Source organism: Capra hircus (genome assembly GCF_001704415.2).
Source record: "Capra hircus breed San Clemente chromosome X unlocalized genomic scaffold, ASM170441v1, whole genome shotgun sequence".
NCBI classification, from domain to species: domain Eukaryota; kingdom Metazoa; phylum Chordata; class Mammalia; order Artiodactyla; family Bovidae; genus Capra; species Capra hircus.
The window spans coordinates 48,734,091-48,755,704 of NW_017189516.1; the positions used below are offsets into that span (position 1 = coordinate 48,734,091).

A 21,614-nucleotide genomic window follows, 5' to 3' on the forward strand; every position below is an offset into this window, starting at 1 on the left:
AGTCCTATACAAAGCTGCTCAGCCAGTAGCTAAAAAAAAAGCTGAATTGGATCTAGAATAGAATCCAAGCTGGGAAATATTTACATTAAAGAGAGAGTTAAAGGTATAAGAAAAATGAAACAACAATGATTCATCAACAAAGAATACGTGTAGTGAGAAGACAGCTATGGACAAGATCAGATAATGTTAAGGAGTCAGATGGTGCTTGCTTCGGCAGCACATATACTAAAATTGGAACAATACAGAGATTAGCATGGCCCCTGAGCAAAGATGACATGCAAATTTGTGAAGCGTTCCATATTTTTTGGCTAATTCATGTTGAGTTTTGACAGAAAACAACAAAATTCTGTAAAGCAATTATCCTTCAATAACAAATAAATTAATTAAAAAAAAGAGATGGAGGAAGTTAGTTATGTGGTCAGGAGTAACTGGAGAAAGTGTTACAGAGACATCTAATAAAAGTTATAGTGATAACAGAGTTACATTAAAATAGTGTATGTCTGTGCTAATTCAAGTCATTAAACATGTGTGGCTATTAAGCACTTTAAATGCCTTCAGTGCGAATGAGGAACTGAAAATGTAATTTTCTTTAATTTTAATTAATTTGCATTTCAATGGCCACATTCAGGGAATACCCAGGTTGTCCAGTGGTTAGGTTTCCATCCTTTCACTGCTTTGGCCTGGGTTCAATCCCTGGTAGTGGAACTAAGATCCTGCAAGCCACACAATGTGGCCAAAAAAACACCTGCCAAATGCAGCTAGTGGTTACCATAGTAGACAGCAGCACAAGTCTAGAGAAATGTACTTAGTCCATCCAACAGCTGGAATAGCCATTTGTTGTTTAGTTGCTAAGACATGCCAGACTCTTTGTGATCCCATGGATTGTGGCCCATCAGGCTCCTCTGTCCATGGGATTTCCCAGAGAAGAATACTGGAATGTGTTGTCATTTCCTTCTAAAGGGGATATTTCTGACCCTAGGATCAAACCTGCATCTCCTGCATTGGCAGGTGAACTCTTTACCGCTGAGCCACCAGAGAAGCCTGGAAAAGCCATTTACCAAGAAACAAAAAAAAACAGAAAAAGCAATATCTGGGAAGAAAACATGAAGGGATTTAATTCCCAGTCATTAACCAGATCCTTCATTTTTTCCCCTTCAGCAAAGGGCAGAGTCCAGTCTACTACGACATCTACAGTAGCCCACAGTACAATAACACCAATTCTCTCTGTAAGACAAAATACAGAAGAGCATGAAAAATGAATTTGAAGTACCCATCACATAGTTTTGTGGGCACAGAGAAAGCAGTGCCAATGATAAATGATTTGCAATGGATGAAAGATAAAAGTTCAAACTAAATTAGGTTCATCAGAGACTGAAACTGACTGAGTACTTCAAGTGAAAAGAAGAATGTCCACAGTGAATGGACAGGCATTAACATCCTTCCTGAATATGTTATCAAAATGCCATAGTTTAATTCTCATTTCAGATAAATGTCCTTGGCAAACAAGGCAGAAGTATAATAACCCAACAATTACTTCCTTGGCAGTCCCTTCACCATTGTGACTGACTCAATGATCACAAACTTGTTAGTCTTCCTGATGTTATTTCAGAAATGAGAAGAATGTTCATGAAGGATGGGATCTACTGAAATTTTAAAATGACCCATTTTAAAAATTGGCTAAGGTTTTCATTAGGTTAAATATGGTTATGAGTTATAACAAAAAATGCAATAAACCAAGAATAGGAGGAGAATGTGGGTGGGCATGACCTTAGAGACCATCTTAGTCTTTCTGTTGGTGAACAAAATTATATTCTTCTGTATCTTGGATCATATTCCTCTCCAAAGTTCTGTTCCAGTTCTCCCACAGGAGTTCATCTAAAATGAAACCACACTTGACTCTAATCACTCATCTTTTACTTGACAATGAAAGACTAATGTTCCAACAGTTGGATGAATGTGGAAACTAATTTTTTAGCATATACAGACTTGGAGGTATAAGCAGAAGTGAGTTTTTTTCAGCATCTAAGTGGCTCTCCAACAAATCCAAAAACCATCAAGGCAAATCCAACAAATCCAAAATGGTCCTGAAAGGCCAATCAGATAACTCTAACTGTATGCATTTTATGTTTCTATCAGTGATCTTAATTTTTGGTCTTTCCCATTAGACTGTCAATATTTTCAAAAAAGGAACCCTATATTCAACTGCACTCTCTCTTTAATATCTCCAGAGGCTCTGTATATGCTATAAATGTGAATTCATCAGTTATGATTATTTTATTCTATTGAGTCTCTATTTTCATATTCCATAGTAAGTATTTAACATTGGTTTTATAGCTTAGGTATAAAAACAAAACTTTAAAGTCATATGTTAAAAACAAAACTAATTGCTAAATAAACTAGCACAGTACACTTAGTGTCTTCACACTCCTATTTTGTACAAAAAGACTGAGTTTCACAGTTTTAAAATCATTTAAAATATGAATTTGGTATTAGACTTCAATTTGCATGATCTCAGCAGATATTTTCAACAAAAATAATTGGGGCTTTCTTAGCACAAAGATTAGCATTATGTAAAAGATATCAAGAATTTTATATTTATTCAATGAAGCTAAAATTTCATTGTAATAATAAGTCTCCTTAGCTTCCACATGTTCAAGTTACTTACTATAATGACCATCTAATATATCACAAGGGCTTCATGGTAGCTCAGCTGGTAAAGAATCTGCTTGTAGTGCAGGTAGACCCTGGTTCAATTCCTGGGTAGGGAAGATCTGCTGGAGAAGGGATAAGCTACCCACTCCAGTCTTCTTGGGCTTTCCTGGTGACTCAGACGGTAAAGAATCCGTCCGCAATGAGCAAGTTCAGTTCAGTCGCTCAGTGGTGTCTGACCCTTTGCAACCCCATGAATCGCAGCACGCCAGGCCTCTCTGTCCATCACCAACTCCCAGAGTCCACTCAAACTCATATGCATCAAGTCGGTGATGCCATCCAACCATCTCATCCTCTGTTGTCCCCTTCTCCTCCTCCCCCAATCCCTCCCAGCATCAGGGTCTTTTCCAATGAGTCAACTCTTTGCATGAGGTGGCCAAAGTATTGGGAGTTTCAGCTTTAGCATCAGTCCTTCCAAAGAAATCTCAGGGCTGATCTCCTTCCGAATGGACTGGTTGGATCTCCTTGCAGTCCAAGGGACTCTCAAGAGTCTTCTCCAACACCACAGTTCAAAAGCATCAATTCTTCCGCACTCAGCTTTCTTCACAGTCCAACTCTCACATCCATACATGACTACTGACAAAACCATAGCCTTGACTAGACAGACCTTTGTTGGCAAAGTAATATCTCTGCTTTTGAATATGCTATCTAGGCTGGTCATAACTTTCCTTCCAAGGAGTAAGCGCCTTTTAATTTCATGGCTGCAATCACCATCTGCAGTGATTTTGACGCTCCAAAAAATAAAGTCTGACACTGTTTCCCCATCTATTTCCCATGAAGTGATGGGACCAGATGCTATGCAAGACTTGGGTTCAATCTCTGGGTTGGGAAAACCCCTTGGGGGAGGGCATGGTAACCCATTCTGGTATTCTTGCCTAGAGAATGGAAAGAAATCTATAGCGTCTAAAATTGGGAGAGAATTTTTCCCTTGTGATAAATCCAACTGAAGAGTTCAAGCACAGATTAATACCACACCCCACTGGAAATAAAGATATCAATTAAACATTAATTCTTTAATTCAAGACCATACATCTGACTGCCAGAAAATAAATGGAAGTTATAATATAAGTGAACAAATTCTAAGTATTAGTTTAAAAAATTCCTTAAGCTCATGCATCTTTGCCCTATTTACCTGCTTAGATTGCCCTTTCAGAGACAAAATGGAACCTTTTCTTTTAGTAACTATGTCCAACATTTGAAAAAGTGACATCTACCCAAGCATTCAGTAAATATTTTTAGATCAATGATGATGATATTTAAATCATAACAAATACTAAATTGTTCAAGTAATAATACTAGCTTATGCCTAGGCTGAACATTGTACACCCTCAAAATAGACATTACATGGAATCAGTATCCATTTGGCATTTCCTAGTCATAACACTGAGAGATTATCGGGTAGAATTTTTTGCTTTGAAAAATTTAAAAAGTCTCCCCCTCTCACCAAAGTCTCCCCTTCCCACCAAACTTCCCACCCTATATTCCAGTAGACTATACTTCAAATACCAAGAAACACACACATGCATACAAACATGCATACACATGCATTGAGGGAAAAGAAGAAATTCTTCAAATTCAACCTTTACCAAGCTGTTTTCTTGATATTCAAAATTTTAGCACCTAGTTTTATTGCCTCTTTCCTTATATTCAAACAAACATTGTTGTCCTTAAAATTCTAGTAAATGCTATACTGAAATTCTTCATAGGTTCAATACTGTAGCAGATTTGTATTATAATTTCTAAATATATACTTTCTTTTCTTAAGGGAAAAGTAAATTTCCTGGAGCCACCAATGTTGGCCACGGACCTATGGTTTATTTTGTTCAACAAAATGTGAGTTGAAGTGCTATGTCTTATTTCCATGCAGAAACTTTAAGTACCAGTTCATAGTTCACCAGGCTCTCTTTTCCCTGTGCAAGCAGTATTCAAGAAGAGGCTAGTCTGAGCTGTGAAATGAAGAGGATGTGGAGAAGAGCTAAAGCAACCCAGGATGGACATGGAACATGAGCACTGGACATGGAACATGAGCACTGGACATGAGCATTATTAAAAGCCACTAACATTTTCAGGTTGTTACCACAGCATAATCAACCTTATCTTGACTGATAAAATCCTCCATCAAATAAAAAGGGGAAAAAAACAGAACACTCACTCAAATGAAGACCTAACCAGCACAGAGTTTAATGCAATAACTATTTCATCAATTTTACAGGTTGTACTTCTTCATTTCAGGAAATATGAGGTGCTATGTCACTCCTCACAGAATGTAACTCACAATTAACCTCAGATTACGTTCTACTGCCTTCATGCAAATCTAGTCTTTTCCCATCTTGTACTTTAGAGAATTTTTACCTCATTTTTTTTCAGTTTGATTTATGCTCACTTGTCCTAATTACTTAATTCTGACCGGTTCTTCAACCTGTCCCTGTTGATTACAATTTCAATCCATTATTTTACTTGTGTCAGGGTCTAACTTTTTATGAATTACCTATCTAACATCAGTGGTTATTCTGACCCAACTCAAGAGGCCATGGTTATTAAAAACTACATCAGCAGTTAGGCAAAATATCTCAGAAAACCAGTGCCTTTTGTAAGTAATTAACCTCGAATTAAAATAAATAAATTTATATAAAAAATAAAAAAAATAAAAAGAGCAGTTCTATATTTTCTTTGATTTCTTGCTTTCATCTAAGGTAGGTATGAAATCTGCATCACAGATTTTGTGTAATGATTCAACTATATAATCCAAATAAGGCATAATATGGTTTATAAAAATGCTAAAATATTACTATTCCTTCTTGTTTTAGTAAGTCTAGTTTCTACCTCTGTCTGTTGATACCACATTAGTTTCTAGCATGGGTTCTCCCACTATTATGAATGCACAACGACCATTTTTGTTAATAACATATATATCTGATGTTTTGAAGAACAAGTCTAATCCTTTTGGAAATGCATTTATGACCCAAATAAACTATGAACTAATAGCAACAGTTGTATATTCAAAACTTCAGCCTGTTTTATAAAAGTGTGGGCTCTGGGCTGATATCACCTATAAATAGTTGGACCTCCTGATCCATTGTTCTCAACCATTCATACCGTAGTGAAGTGCAAGAAATCTACATTTTTAACAAGCTTCCCTGGGTGAATCATAGTCCTTGGACCAACCATTGGGAAGCACTGTTCTTGATCACATACATTTTCTTCCTACCTCACGTTCATCTCATTAAAGCAGTGTGACTACATCACAGTGGTTATCAACTTTGGCTCTATGTTAGAATCAACTGAGGTATCATTTAAAAAAAAAACTGATTACAACCCTACCAAGAGAGTCCAATTTAATAGATCTTGGATGGGACCCAATATCTGTGTTTTTAAACAAAAAGCCTTTTACTCCATTCCAAGGTGAAGCCAAACTTGAGAAACAATGAGCAGGAAGTATTACAAACCATGTCAAAGCAGCTGGACCTAAGTCTTGGTCATGTCACTAACTGACCATGTCACTGCCCCTCTCTAAAATTCCATTTATCCATTTACAAAATTGAGATAATGATATATAGTCTACCTATTTGACCTGATTATTGTGAGGGATAAATCTGCTAAGTTCTAAAAGCATTTTGCCAACCTCAAAATAGAAATAATACCATTGCCTGTCTATTATACTTTATATAGCCCTTTTTTCTTGCTAATAATTTTGTCATAAGATATAGGATTTATCCAGATGACATGGCTTGAGGGAGGGGTTATAAAGGTGAACTGAAGAGCCAAGGGCAGAATACATTTCAATTTTAAAAAGCATGTAGGGAGATAGGACAGGAAAGTATTCATGCAGATAGTTTAAATGGGAAGAACCAGGAAGCCTAGTGAGATATTTAGTTGGGTATGGAGGGCTGTGGGAAACAGTGAAACATTAAAAGGGAAATTAATAATTATAGTATTAATAACTGCCACTTAGTGCTAGGGTAGACATTTCAAAAGGATTTAAAAACTTTGCAGACAGCACTTAAATAAGAGCAAGATACACAACAAAATATTTACAGAATCAGAACCAATAATTTACCTAATCAAACCTTTTGATTTTTCCCTTTAGATACTTTGATAACTACTGCTTTGACAGTGCAGAGTCCAATAATATCACGTTCTATATTCTTTTATGGCTCAGGTTTTCAAATTTGCTATCAGATCAAAAAATGGAATTTTTAAGCTACAAAAGCATTCTAAATGATACTCGGAAATGTATACATGGATTTATTTGGGGAGGGTGGGAAGCAGAATGGACAGCAGTAATAGGAACTTTTTTTAGCTTCCAAACCAACCCTCCCCTCCAAGTTTCTGATTCCTATCCACTATAATTTTTAATTCACCAGCTTATTCCCAGTTTCACAAGGAGACAAGTGCCATTAACACTGTTCCTGTCCTGCCCCCACCCAACTCATCTCCCTGAAGTTACAAGCATTAAAAGGAGAAGAAACAGAAGCAGCCTCAAAATATTCTTTAATTTATTTTTAATCGGATAATTGCTTTACAATGCTACGTCGGTTTCAGCCGTACAATGATGTGAATCAGCCATAAACATACATATGCATACCTCCGTAGGCCAGCCCTAAGCATACCTCCCTCTTAAACCTTCCTCCCACCCCCACTCCCATCCCACCCCTGTAGGCTGTCACAGAACACCAGCTAAGCTCCCTGTGTTATATAGCGACTTCCCACTAGCTATCTATTTTACACATGGTAATGTATATGTTTCAATGCTACTTTCTCAATTCGTCCCACCCTCTCCTTCCCCCATCGTGGCCACAAGCCTGTTCTCTATGTCTGTACCTCTATTCCTGCCATATAAATAGGTTCATCAGTACTATTTCTCTAGATTCCATATATATGCATTAATACACTGTATTTGCTTTTCTCTTTCTGACTTACTTCACTCTGTTTAACAGGCTCATGCACCTCACTACAACTGACTCAAATCCATTCCTTTATATGGCTGAGTAACATTCCAGTATATATATATATTTATATATCTGTCAATGGACATATAGGTTGCTTCCATGTCCTGGCCATTGTAAACAGTCCTGCTATGAACACTGGGGTACGTGTATCTTTTTGAATTATGGTTTTCTCAGGGTATATGCCCAGTGGTAGGGCTGTGGGATCATATGGTAGTATTATTCCTAGATTTTTAAGTAATCTCCATACTGTTCACCACAGTCAGTCTTAACATATTAAGGACTATATCTGTAATAATCATGACATATCTGGATTTTATCAACTTTGAAAAAAGAAACCAGTATTTTGTTTAGTTCTTTCTCAGGTTTTCATTAGCCTCAGAACTAGTTATAGTGATTACATTTAAAATCTTGTAACCCCTTTTTCGGTGAAATTTTAAAGAGAAAATGAATCCTTTCATTTTTTCAACATTTATTTGCCTGGCACTGGAGACACTCAGGTGCAAAAGAGCAGAAAAGTTGCCGTTACCAAGTCTCCTACAGCAAATCTTTTCTTAAATGGATTAGTATTACATTTGGCTTGATTCTTTAAAAAGAATCACCACAGTAGATTACAAATGGGAGCACATCAAGGATTCTCTTCTGAAAACCTGGCCACCTAAAAGGGTTAAGAATCGTGTAATCCCTTTTTCTATTTCCTTATATATAATAGAGCAATAATGCTAAATGTTCTATCTTCTTTGGGAGAATATTTTAAAAGCCTCTTGAAAGGTGAACTGTATAAGATGACAGTATGACAAAATGTAGTAATTCAGAAAATAGGAAGGCAATTAAAGTATATTACATAAATAAGCAATAAAACTTTGAGAAAAGGATGTGGTACATTTCTAAAGATGAGCATGTGTATACTGTATAATCCAGCAATTATCCTCCTACATACATAGTTAAATGTAAGTATATATTTAAATATTCATGGTCAGGAAAATGAATAAACACTGAAGTATATACATATAATTAAGTATTATATGTATTGAAAGTGAAAGAACTACAGTCACTAAACAAAACATGAATTAGTTCAGAATACACTATCAAATAAAAAAGTAATATGCAAAGTGATACTATTTGTACAAAGCTCAAAGTCAAGCTTAACTAAATGAAATGTTTAGAAACTGTATGAAATTACAAAAAAAAAAAAAAAAAGAAATAATAAACACCCTTAGACGAGGCAGGGTAATGAGAAGAGCACAATTATAACTAAGACAATATTGGTAATGTTATAGCTATTAAATGGCCAATTTAAGAGTATTTATCTTTATGCCTCACAACATATATATGACATGAATTTCTTTAGGTTTTTAAATTTAAATTTAATTATTTTAATTGCAGGCTAATTACTTTACAATATTGTATTGGTTTTGTGTGTATATATAACATAAATTTTAAAATATAATAGAGAGAAAACAGATGTCTGAAAAATAGTATCTTGTTATTTACTACCTAAAACAATTTGATTAGTATACTAATGGCACCAAGCATCCATTTCTTCTGATATTATTAATGATGATACTAAATTATGTCCAATATTCTTATTAGCATGTAATAATTTCATCACTTATTTACTTTTCATTCTGAGCCTTCAGAAAATTTGCAGCTATCAATAATCATTTTTTAAACATCAAGAATTTATATCTATTCTGATTATAATGTTATATTCCAGGCCTTAAAGGGATACAGGCACATACACAGAACACAATCTCAGCTTTGCAAATTTTATAAATTTTTGGTTTCATATTTGTTTTCAGGAAAAACATTCCTCAAGCTATCTGGGTACGATGCTTAATAGTTGTATTATCTACTATCTGATTCATTATATATTAAGATCATAAAGAAAAGTTTAAAAAGATAATGGTTTGCTTCTCATTGTCAGCTAAAACAACTGAAGAAAACTTAAAGGAGTGAATAATGAACTAAAATATATTCCTTAAATATAAAATAAAAAAGAATCATCTTTCATATTGCCTTTAACAGGTATGCTAAGTAATGCAATTCATACTGTTTAAAAATTACATATAAAGTTTGTCCTGGTTTTTGGTCTGAAATGTCCCAGTTTCAAATCCCAAGAGCCAAGTCCAGTTTTCAGGTCACCTAGAATGTCTGTTTCAAGAAGGCTTAACCACTAACCCTTAGAATACAGCAAAAATAATATTGAAAGCCATGTTTGAGATGAATGATAGTCTACCTTGGCTGAGCTTTCATATGGTTTAATACTTACTACATGAACCATAAAATATGTAGCCTGCCTACCCCAGTATACATGTACTCACTACTACTTGAATCTTGATATCCCTTTTAGAACACAAACTCTGTATAACTTACTATTATGCACTAGCCTTTTACCTTTACCTGTTTTGAATTTTCTATTTTCAACTCTAGGTTACTTGAATATGTGGATAGGGAGGGCAAATTCACAAATAATCAAAATTAATTTCTGTATTCCATTTGAACATGGACATTTCAAAATATCATTCAGAATATGAAGCATAGTTATCAATCGCCTTAAATTCTAAAAAACATCTGAAATTAAACCAAAATCCTTTTTTTAAAAAATCACTCATTTTACGTATAAAGAAGACTTTAAATGGGAATGTATAATGTTAAGACTAACAATAAAACTTATCACCCCTGTAAAAAAAAAAAAAAAAAAGAATCACTCATTTCAGAACCAGGTCTTTCTTCATTGCCACTCAATACCAAAAGTAAGCAGAGAAACACTCCTTTAAATTTTGTGGGAAACAACAAACTGACTTGAGGGTTTCCAAAGATCTTTTGCTATACAAGATAACTAAAATTGCTGTTTATTAAGCTCCCACTAAAATGCCAGATCATGAACTAGATCAATTTCCAATATTCACCGAAATTCACCTATAATAATCCAACAAAGTGATCCACCTTATAGATGAAGACAAAATTATGATACGAAGTAATTTGCTAAAGTTCATACTGTTTGTAAAAAGCAGAGCCATGATGAATTCATATCTGCTGCTGCTGCTAAGTTACTTCAGTCATGTCCGACTCCTCGCGACCCCATAGACGGCAGCCCACCAGGCACCCCGGTCCCTGGGATTCTCCAGGCAAGAACACTGGAGAGGGTTGCCATTGCCTTCTCCAATGCAGGAAAGTGAAAAGTGAAAGTGAAGTCACTCAGTCGTGTCCGACCCTCAGCAACCCCATGGGCTGCAGCCTTCCAGGCCCCTCCGTCCATGGGATTTTCCCGGCAAGAGTACTGGAGTGGGGTGCCATTGCATTCTCCAGAATTCATATCTACTTTATGTCAAAGCCCACTATACTATTTTGCCATAAAATAAAAGACTAAATAATATAAAAGGTCAACTAGGAAGGTAAAGGAGGTAATACTCATATGGATAAAATATAATGAAGTTAAATATGATAGCTATTGTCAATAAACTTACAGGCCAAATTTTTTTGTATAACCTTAATAAAACATTAAAAATCACTTCTAAGCCTATTTTTACAAAATTCCATAATCTTTTAAGTTTTTTTAGTATTTACAAATACATGCCCTAACAATTTAAACCATAAATACCAATTCAATTAAGTCCTTAAAAGGCTCTTATTTTCTCCTGGGAATTTACCTTGAGTAAATAGCAACTGGATTAAGATAAAACAAGTTAGATTAAATTCAAGCATGCATTCTTTTCAGAAAGGATTATATACTCAATATATTCACATACATCTTTAAAAATGTATACTTAAGAACAATTCATAAGTAGTTTACTGATTTGTATTTAAAACAATGTAAAGGTAACAAAATTGATTAGAGTATACACACATAATTTAGAGGAAGATGTCCATCAAAAAGAAATATTACTAATGTTGACTTCTGAAGATGATCTTTCCATTTTCTTGAATGAAGATTTAGAAAAAAAAGAAAATGAATTAGATAGGTAAATATGGGGGAAAATATCAAACAAATGAACTGGCAGAAAGTCAGAATAACAACTTAACTAAAAGACACTTATTATCAGTTCAGTTCAGTTCAGTCGCTCAGTCGTGTGTGACTCTTTGCGACCCCATGAATCGCAGCACGCCAGGCCTCCCTGTCTATCACCAACTCCTGGAGTTCACTCAGACTCACGTCCATCGAGTCAGTGATACCATCCAGCCATCTCATTCTCTGTCGTCCCTTTCTCCTCCTGCCCACAATCCCTCCCAGCATCAGAGTCTTTTCCAATGAGTCAACTCTTCGCATGAGGTGACCAAAGTACTGGAGTTTCAGCGTTAGCATCAGTCCTTCCAAAGAACACCCAGGGCTGATCTCCTTCAGAATGGACTGGTTGGATCTCCTTGCAGTCCAAGGGACTCTCAAGAGTCTTCTCCAACACCACAGTTCAAAAGCATCAATTCTTCGGCGCCCAGCTTTCTTCACAGTTCAACTCTCACATCCACACATGACTACTGGAAAAACCATAGCCTTGACTAGACGGACCTTTGTTGGCAAAATAATGTCTCTGCTTTTCAATATGCTGTCTAGGTTGGTCATAACTTTCCTTCCAAGGAGTAAGCGTCTTTTAATTTCATGGCTGCAGTCACCATCTGCAGTGATTTTGGAGCCCCCCAAAATAAAGTCTGACACTCTTTCCACTGTTTCCCCATCTATTTCCCATGAAGTGATGGGACCAGATGCCATGATCTTCGTTTTCTGAATGTTGAGCTTTAAGCCAACTTTTTCACTCTCCTCTTTCACTTTCATCAAGAGGCTTTTTAGTTCCTCTTCACTTTCTGCCATAAGGGTGGTGTCATCTACACTTATAGGAAAGACCATAGCAGTGGCGCAGTTGCTTCTGGTGCTTAAACTGACATGGCAGTAACTATTCTTTAAGGTTTTCTGTATTTTTTAAACTAACAAGTATTACTATCTTATAAATATTTTTAAAGGACAGAAAACCTAATAACTGTGCATAAAATTTTTAAAAAATTATCGCACAATAGTAAGTGAAAAAGACCATTTTCAAAATACTTATGCATATGTATATGCATGAAACAATGGGGCTAAGCCTCAAGTCTCCCAGGACTCATCATTCCCACCCTCTGTCCCTTGCCCCAAGTATTCTAAGTTCCACCAAAGTTGAACCTTGCAAACTGATACTTTTATGACCATTTCTTAACTATATGACAATCTAATTAATGATTTTTGTGTGTTTGAACTGGAAAAATTTTTAGATAGAATAATTTTAGGTTAAGCTGATACCCATTAGAGTAGGCATCATGGCAAGTATTTCAGTGCTGAGAAGTGCGTGGGTTCCTGTCTCAATTTTCTGTTTCAGGTGCTAACAGTGCTCTAAATATCTGCAGCTTCAGTTCTTTGTAAGAATTCTTTCCATTTAAGATTTTAAAACCAGTTTCCCTTTTTTCTCAAATGTGTTATTATAATCAGTCTTATGTGGAAAAGAGGTGCTGGGGGAAGAATCTCTTTTAAAGACTTCAACTATAACAGTCTAAACCCATCACAACTGGAAATAAGAAAAACAGATATAGTAAGATTAAATAAATTCTTCCAAACAGAACTTGTTAAAAGAAATGTATCTTTCTCCTTTATTGTTTGCATTACTTAAAATATAAGTAGCTAATATCAAAAGGCACTTTCCACTTACTTTACAGTACACCCCTTTGTGTTAAGAAGGGAAAAAAAATCTATTTGTGACAGTTTATTTTTAGATATTGATCATCTCATCTTGCTGCAAAGGGAATAAAAATAATTAAAGTTGAGTGAAAAATAATTTGAAGTACAGCATATTTCAAAGCATAACTATCATCATAACTGTTCAGATGAGATTTCTTGAAAGCCTAGTAATAAATGCATGCCCTAGATATTTTTTTTTAATCTACACTTTGCTTATTCAAATTGGCCTCTTTTACTGCCAGCTTAAGTTTAATTCAGTCTTTAGATACTGCATACAAGTCCAAGTGAATGCAATGTTTACTGTGTATTTAATGGCTGAATGAGACCATTAGATGGACACTGACTGTTTGTAAACTACAAAATTTATTTCAAAATATAATAAGTATTCATCTATGCTGTGCTCTTCTATCAAACTTAAGCAGTATTTCTTCAATGTACACAGCATTCTTTTCATATTTTTCTAACTCAAATTTGTTTTAGAAAATTTGAAAAAGACAAAAAAGTAGTCTAAATAAATTAGAATTACCCATATTTTCATCATCAAGAAGCAAACAATTAACTGTTTTATTTCATTATTTTAATTATCATCCTTTAACAGACAAGAGAGCCCAGAAAGACCTTGTATCAAAGATAAGTCATCACATAACAGAAGAAAACAGTAGATTATTTAAGGGATGATTTATAAACATTTATTTCATGACTATAATTAAGTTTCCTCTAAAAATATGTTTTGCTAGCATTATATAAAAGCATATGGTGTTTCTGAAGTTTTGTTCACTTTCATTCTAGCACTGGAAAATGGTTATGAGGATCAGTAATTTTAATTAATGAATAAACTGAGATGCAAAGTGATGGGTATCTCTGGATATCTCTGGGGTTCTTAATATGAGTAGCAGAGATAGAACTGCAGGTTTTACACAAGAGGTGAAATAAAAATGAGTAATAATTCAAGCATTTAATTCTAGACTTTTTTGGTAGAGCATAAATGAGCACTGCTAAACCATATAAGATAACTGGGGCTCAGGTCAATTTATTTTAACAAGTGAGTAATGAGCACACATTGTTCCTGTCTTCAAGGAGATAACAATCTAAGGGAAGAAAGGTAAGTATGATTCACAGCAGAATATAACTGACAAGATATAAAATGCATGTAAAGTAAGAGATTTCCATCTTTGCCCACACAACAAAGAATTAGATCTGAGAAATTAATAAAAAGGACAAAATGGAATCATATAAGATAATCAATGCAGAAAAATGAACAAAGACCAGACTGGAGACAAAGAAGACAAACAGCAGGGTGGTATATTTAATTTAATCCTAACCACATCAGTTATTATATTAAATATAAATGGTCAAAGTAGGGGGAATATAAACAATTATGAGAAATGGTAAAAATTTCACAAATGAGGTGGTATTCCCTAGAAGCCTTAAAGGATGGGACATGATTTTGGTAGGCAGAGATAAAAAGATATATGGGGAATGTTCTGAGGCGGCCTCAAAACATAAAAAGATGAAGCTACAAGATCTATTTTACCAACAATAACTCACCCACATGAACTAGAGTACAATTAAGATACAAAGGAGAATTAGAGAATAAAATCAAAATTATGTTAGAACCATACTCGGAGTCCTTTGAATTCCAAAGAGAGGAATTTGTAATCAGTTTGGAGATTAGGGGAAAATTGCTGAAAACGACAGAATCTGAGCAGGGCTTTAGGATGACTAGTCTGAACGTGATCCATTCTATACTTGTAAGTAGATTAAACCAGAATGTCATGAAGATGTGCTTTATTAAGAAAAATTTACATCTAATATTTCCTTTAAGGTACAACAAAAAAGAGTTAAAGTAGATGAATTATGACATCAAGTCAGGTACATACTGGGATGGGGTAGGCAAGGAAAGAACCAAGAACATTCATGTACAGAGAACTTTCTGTTTGGAAACATTTTAAAAGTGACATGTGGAACAGGACATGTGATCGGGAAATGAGGGTGAGATAGAAGAAACAATGACAAACGTTATGAGCTACTGAACTTTAAAAAATAAATAAATAAATGGGTTATATCAGGGCAAAATGTCCTAAGAAGGGCAAGGCATCCTCTTCAAAACAGTGTACAGTGGGTGGAGGGTACAGCAAGTCCTTCTATGTCCTCGGTATACTTGGAGTATTTCAATTATTTGGGGATAATTTCAGTAATTCTGCATTTGTTCAAGACAAAATGTACTTAAAGTTCAAGCTGTAAAAACATCTCTCTCTATTCTACCTAATGTTTCCTGATCTGTAAATAGCAAAACTCAAACCCATTATGCCTTGAAGTAAGCTTCCTAAAGAGAACGTTGAGCCAAACAGTGTAGCTGTTAAAAGGTCCTGTTGTGAGCATGAACAAGCCTCTGAGGGCAATATCAGAATGGCATATGTTTTCTATGAAGTAGAAGTCTATAGCAGGTGTTCATACATTCTGGAAATGAGAACCGCATCACTTGTTACTTAGATGGTAGGTTCTTAAAATAGCGGAATGGGTGGGTTAGTCATATTCTACACAAACTGCACTTCCACCCCTGCACATGCCTCTACAGGAAATTTTAAGTCACTGAAAATCATTTCAGCCATTCTGAATGTAACATCTGAAGGTTATTGTGACAAAATTATGTTCTAGAACCTGTGAATTCTAAACATATAAAACTGTCCATTTTTGACTTCATAGGTAATGTTAAAAGAAATGTAACTTTTTAAAAGATGAGTTTGTTTAAATCTAATAACATAAGATTATTTTAATATAGGAAAAAATTAGGTATGAATGAATTCAGTGAAAATGAATACACCTGATTCTCCTTCAACATTTTCAAGAAAACTTTTCAAAGTTGCCATTTAGAAGAATTGCAGTCTTTGTTTACAAGGCAACAATGTTAACGCAAAAGTTAACCTTAAACTGGCTATCTAGATTCAGATATTTAAAAGAGATACAAGAAATTAAAAACACCCACTTTCTGTCATAAGTATGCATGGAAATTACACTATTTTAGAAGGTGACATTAGATGGACTGCATTCTCAAAGAACTGACAATAAGTATGAGTTTCTCATGTACAAAAGTTAAACAAAAAAACCCTCTTAATTCTCCCATTTAATTCCACAGTATTTGAATTGTCTTGGGTCTCATGCATAAATGAAAACACTAAGAAATACATATAATATGATTATCACAGATCTTGTCATGTAGCAGACAATAATTATTTGCAAATTATTATATGTATATAATTATATACATAAAATGCAAAACAGGGATTATTTGCATATAGATTACTCCTGAATGCATACCCAATATACTATGAACGATTATCATAGAAATACTGTACAGCAGGTACCCTTAAAGCAGAGAAAATTGTTTTCATAGTAAAAGAGAAGAAACTAATAGTCTGCTATCCATATCTCAAGTCTCTGGTCAAGTTTAATGGCTTTAAAAGTCACTTTAGAAAACATTTTTTTGAAGCAATGTCACTGATAATACAGAACTACAGGAAAAATTACCCATAGACTATATTGCTGCTTTTTCATTCCTATGCCCTAGAACAGTGTATGAGAACCAGAATCACCTGAAAAACTAGGAAACATTCAGATTCCTGGGCATTCCCCACAGTAAATTTGGGAGTGTGTGCCAAGAATCTGAATTTCTAACAAGTTTCTTTGTGATAATGCCACTAGTCCATGAACCACACTGGACACACTGGACTAGCATAGCTCTAGAACACAAGTCAGCAAACTGTGGCCCAGGGTTGAATTCAACCTGCTGCATGTTTTTGTAACACAAGTTTTATTGGCGCACAGCTATGCCCATTTATTTCACATACACACTGTCTGTGGCTGCTTTTGCAGACTAACAGCAGAACTGAGCAGTTGGATCAAACACCATATAGCCTATATCATAAAGCCTCCAAAACCTTAAATACTATTTGGCCTTTCACAGTAAACATTTGCTGACCCTCACCCTCAAATGCCACTCTCCTCCCTATTATCCAGAAATATTTGACATTCAGAAATAAAATTCACTGATATTAAATATAAAGACATGTACAATAGTATTTCAAAGCTCATAAAATATTTATCATCTTCATCAATGTCTGTGACTAATAGCAATGAGTTACTGTCTTTCTTACTGCTATGACAGAATGATGAATGTCTCTTATATTCCACAATTAAAAGTCACAAACTTAACTCTCCTTTCTATAGACCTGCAGTTTCAGAGAAATGGCACTAATAAAATCTATATAGTACAACAGAAAATATACTTGAAACATTAAAATTTGTACTGATAAAATTTCTTATTTGAGAAAATGTAGGCTATTCTTAATGTAGGAAATTCTTAATTATCCTTGGTAATAAACACAGGGAGTAGAAGGATAAGTTTAAACCATTAATTTCCTCAATAATCTTCTGTATCATCACATTTTATCCTCTGCTTTATCTACTTCTGCATCACTGGATAGGTTAACAAATAATGAGAAAGTAGCAGCAGCACTATGTTGACATCAGGCTTCTACAGAGTGGTACGTGCTGGCCTTACACCTCTCAGATATGTTTTGCTAGATTTAAACAGATTTTTGCAGTATATGTACTAGTCAATTCCTTCCTCTACCATTTCTTCATATCTTATGATAGGACATTTGTATAAGCTGCTGCACTCCTGGACACATTTAATTTGGTGGTCCCTGGTTTAAATAATATTCAAAGTAAAAAAACTGGGTCATGTAAACAGATCACTTAAATGGTAAGTATAATTAAAGTCTATTATGTATATTTATTATGTATACCTATATAAATAAAACTGTAGTTAGTTGTATTAATAAGGAACTAATGGCATCTTAGAGCAAAAGTCTCAGATTGCTATCCAAACGGGGCAATTTAATTTTGTGAAAGCCAATATAGTTTATTCATCCCCACTAAAAGTGTAAGACTAACAGCCTCAATTATTATTGATATCATACTGTCTCTAGAGGTTCAGGTTACTTTTACATCTACTGATAAATAAAACCCTTGTTTACTGGGCTATTATATGCACAGTTTTCCAATGAATTATGTATTTGATTTCTAATGAACCATTTGCCTTTGAATGAGAAAAATCCCAAATCAGTATTTTATAAACGCTTGCTAAATAGGCAAAACCAGTACAATATTATAAAGTAATTAGCCTCCAATTAAAATAAATAAATTTATATTAAAAAGAATATGATACTAATAAATTAACAGAAGGAAATTTTGCCAGTTAATACCTGTTGCACGATTGTTGTTAATTCCAAGCAGAGCTGTATGACATTATTCCTTGTAACTGAATAGTCTGTGACAGCAGCAAATGGTGATCTATGAAGGGAAAAGGAAAATTGTGATTAATTGGAACAGCTTTCGAAAGGTCTCCAAATACAACAGCGTAAAATAAGGTTTTGAATAATGTGAAATGAATTGTTCTTAAGATTACATAGTGATAAAAATATTCAGAAGGTACTTAAGGAAAAAAATTTAAGAGAAATGCTTGGAAGAGAATTAAATACAAGAAACAATGCTTGCTTTCCATTATACTACTCTCTCTTTTTTAGTTCTTAATACTTAAAAGTTCTCTGGTACTCACAAAGGCTCTTTACTACATCTAAAATAAAACAAAAAACGGCATACTTAAGTAAAGACATTTTGGGTTATTTTCAAATGAAGCTAACATTGTTGATTCCAGTATCATCTAGAAATAGTCACAATCTAGAGCTTAGTCTCATGACAGCTATCACTTACTGAGGACTTACTATGTGCCAGTTACTCTTCTAACTGCTTTACATGTACTAAATAATTTTCACAACTCTTATAGGCACTATTATTGTTGTTTGCCTAGTCACTAAGTCATGTTCGACTCTCTGGGACCCCATGGACTATAGCCCACAAGGGTCCTCTGTTCATGGGATTTCCCAGGAATACTGGAGTGGGTTGCTATTTCCTTTTCCAAGACACTATTATTTACTCCCACTCTACATATGAGACACTTGAGGTACAGCAAGCTTAAGTGAAAACTAGTAAGTAGTGAAGCTAGTATTCAAACAGAAGAAGGCTGACTCCCAGATTCCACACCCCAGAGGTAAACACTGATATACCAACTGCTATGAGTTTGAGTAGCTTTTCACGTGTACTAAACTAATGGCTTCTGTCACTTCACATCCTTTATCAAACAGTTTGGCATACAAATAATATATATTCGTACAAGGCTTTGCTGGAGCAGCCGTGAAGAGATATCCCACGCCCAAGGTAAGAGAAACCTAAGTAAGATGGTAGGTGTTGCAAGACGGCATCAGAGGGCAGACACACTGAAACCATACTCACAGAAATCTAATCAATCTAATCACACTAGGACCACAGCCTTGTCTAACTCAATGAAACTAAGCCATGCCTGCGGGGCCACCCAAGACAGGCGGGTCATGGTGGAGAGGCCTGACAGAATGTGGTCCACTGGAGAAGGGAATGGTAAACCACTTCAGTATTGTTGCCTTGAGAACCCCATGAACAGTATGAAAAGGCAAAATGATAGGATACTGAAAGAGGAACTGCCCAGGTCAGTAGGTGCCCAATATGCTACTGGAGATCAGTGGAGAAATAACTCCAAAAAGAATGAAGGGATGGAGCCAAAGCAAAAACAATACCCAGCTGTGGATGTGACTGGTGATAGAAGCAAGGTCCGATGCTGTAAAGAGCAATATTGTATAGGAAACTGGAATGGCAGGTCCATGAATCAAGGCAAATTGGAAGTGGTCAAACAAGAGATGGCAAGAGTGAATATCGACATTCTAGGAATCAGCGAACTAAAATGGATTGGAATGGGGGAATTTAACTCAGATGACCATTGTATCTACTACTGTGGGCAGGAATCCCTCAGAAGAAATGGAGTAGCCATCATGGTCAACAAAAGAGTCTGAAATGCAGTACTTGGATGCAACCTCAAAAACGACACAATGATCTCTGTTCGTCTCCAAGGCAAACCATTCAATATCACAGTAATCCAAGTCTATGCCCCAACCAGTAACGCTGAAGAAGCTGAAGTTGAACAGTTCTATGAAGACCTACAAGACCTTTTATAACTAACACCCAAAAAAGATGTCCTTTTCATTACAGGGGACTGGAATGCAAAAGTAGGAAGTCAAGAAACACCTGGAGTAACAGGCAAATTTGGCCTTGGAATGCAGAATGAAGCAGGGCAAAGACTAACAGAGTTTTGCCAAGAAAATGCACTGGTCATAGCAAACACCCTCTCCCAACAACACAAGAGAAGACTCTACATATGGACATCACCAGATGGTCAATACCAAAATCAGATTGATTATATTCTTTGCAGCCAAAGATGGAGAAGCTGTATACAGTCAACAAAAACAAGACGAGGAGCTGACTGTGGCTCAGATCATGAACTCCTTATTACCAAATTCAGACTTAAACTGAAGAAAGTAGGGAAAACAGCTAGACCATTCAGATATGACCTAAATAAAATCCCTTATGATTATACAGTGGAAGTGAGAAATAGATTTAAGGGCCTAGATCTGATAGATAGAGTGCCTGATGAACTATGGAATGAAGTTCGTGACACTGTACAGGAGACAGGGATCAAAGGACAAAAAAGATCTTCATGACCAAGATAATCATGATGGTATGATCACTCTCCTAGAGCCAGACATCCTGGAATGTGAAGTCAAGTGGGCCTTAGAAAGCATCACTACGAACAAAGCTACTGGAGGTGATGGAATTCCAGTTGAGCTGTTTCAAATCCTGAAAGATGATGCTATGAAAGTGCTGCACTCAATATGCCAGCAAATTTGGAAAACTCAGCAGTGGCCACAGGACTGGAAAAGGTCAGTTTTCATTCCCATCCCAAAGAAAGGCAATGCCAAAGAATGCTCAAACTACCACACAATTGCACTCATCTCACATGCTAGTAAAGTAATGCTCAAAATTCTCCAAGTCAGGCTTCAGCAATACGTGAACCGTGAACTTCCAGATGTTCAAGCTGGTTTTAGAAAAGGCAGAGGAACCAGAGACCAAATTGCCAATATCCGCTGGATCATCGAAAAAGCAAGAGAGTTCCAGAAAAACATCTATTTCTGCTTTATTGACTATGCCAAACCTTTGACTGTGTGGATCACAATAAACTGTGGAAAATTCTGAAAGAAATGGGAATACCAGACCACCTGACCTGCCTCTTGAGAAACCTATATGCAGGTCAGGAAGCAACAGTTAGAACT

At 35.4% G+C, this 21,614-nt stretch overlaps 1 protein-coding gene across 5 annotated transcripts in view; it reads right to left on the reverse strand.

The window, feature by feature from the left end:
- The window catches only part of CNKSR2 (connector enhancer of kinase suppressor of Ras 2), a 283,532-nt gene that overhangs the window by 177,604 nt on the left and 84,314 nt on the right, over positions 1-21,614 (reverse strand). For all 5 annotated transcript variants that reach the window (XM_018043877.1, XM_018043876.1, XM_018043878.1 and 2 more), the window contains exon 4: positions 18,624-18,711. In XM_018043877.1, the coding sequence (XP_017899366.1) occupies positions 18,624-18,711 (88 nt within the window). The remainder of the gene's footprint in view (positions 1-18,623; positions 18,712-21,614) is intronic.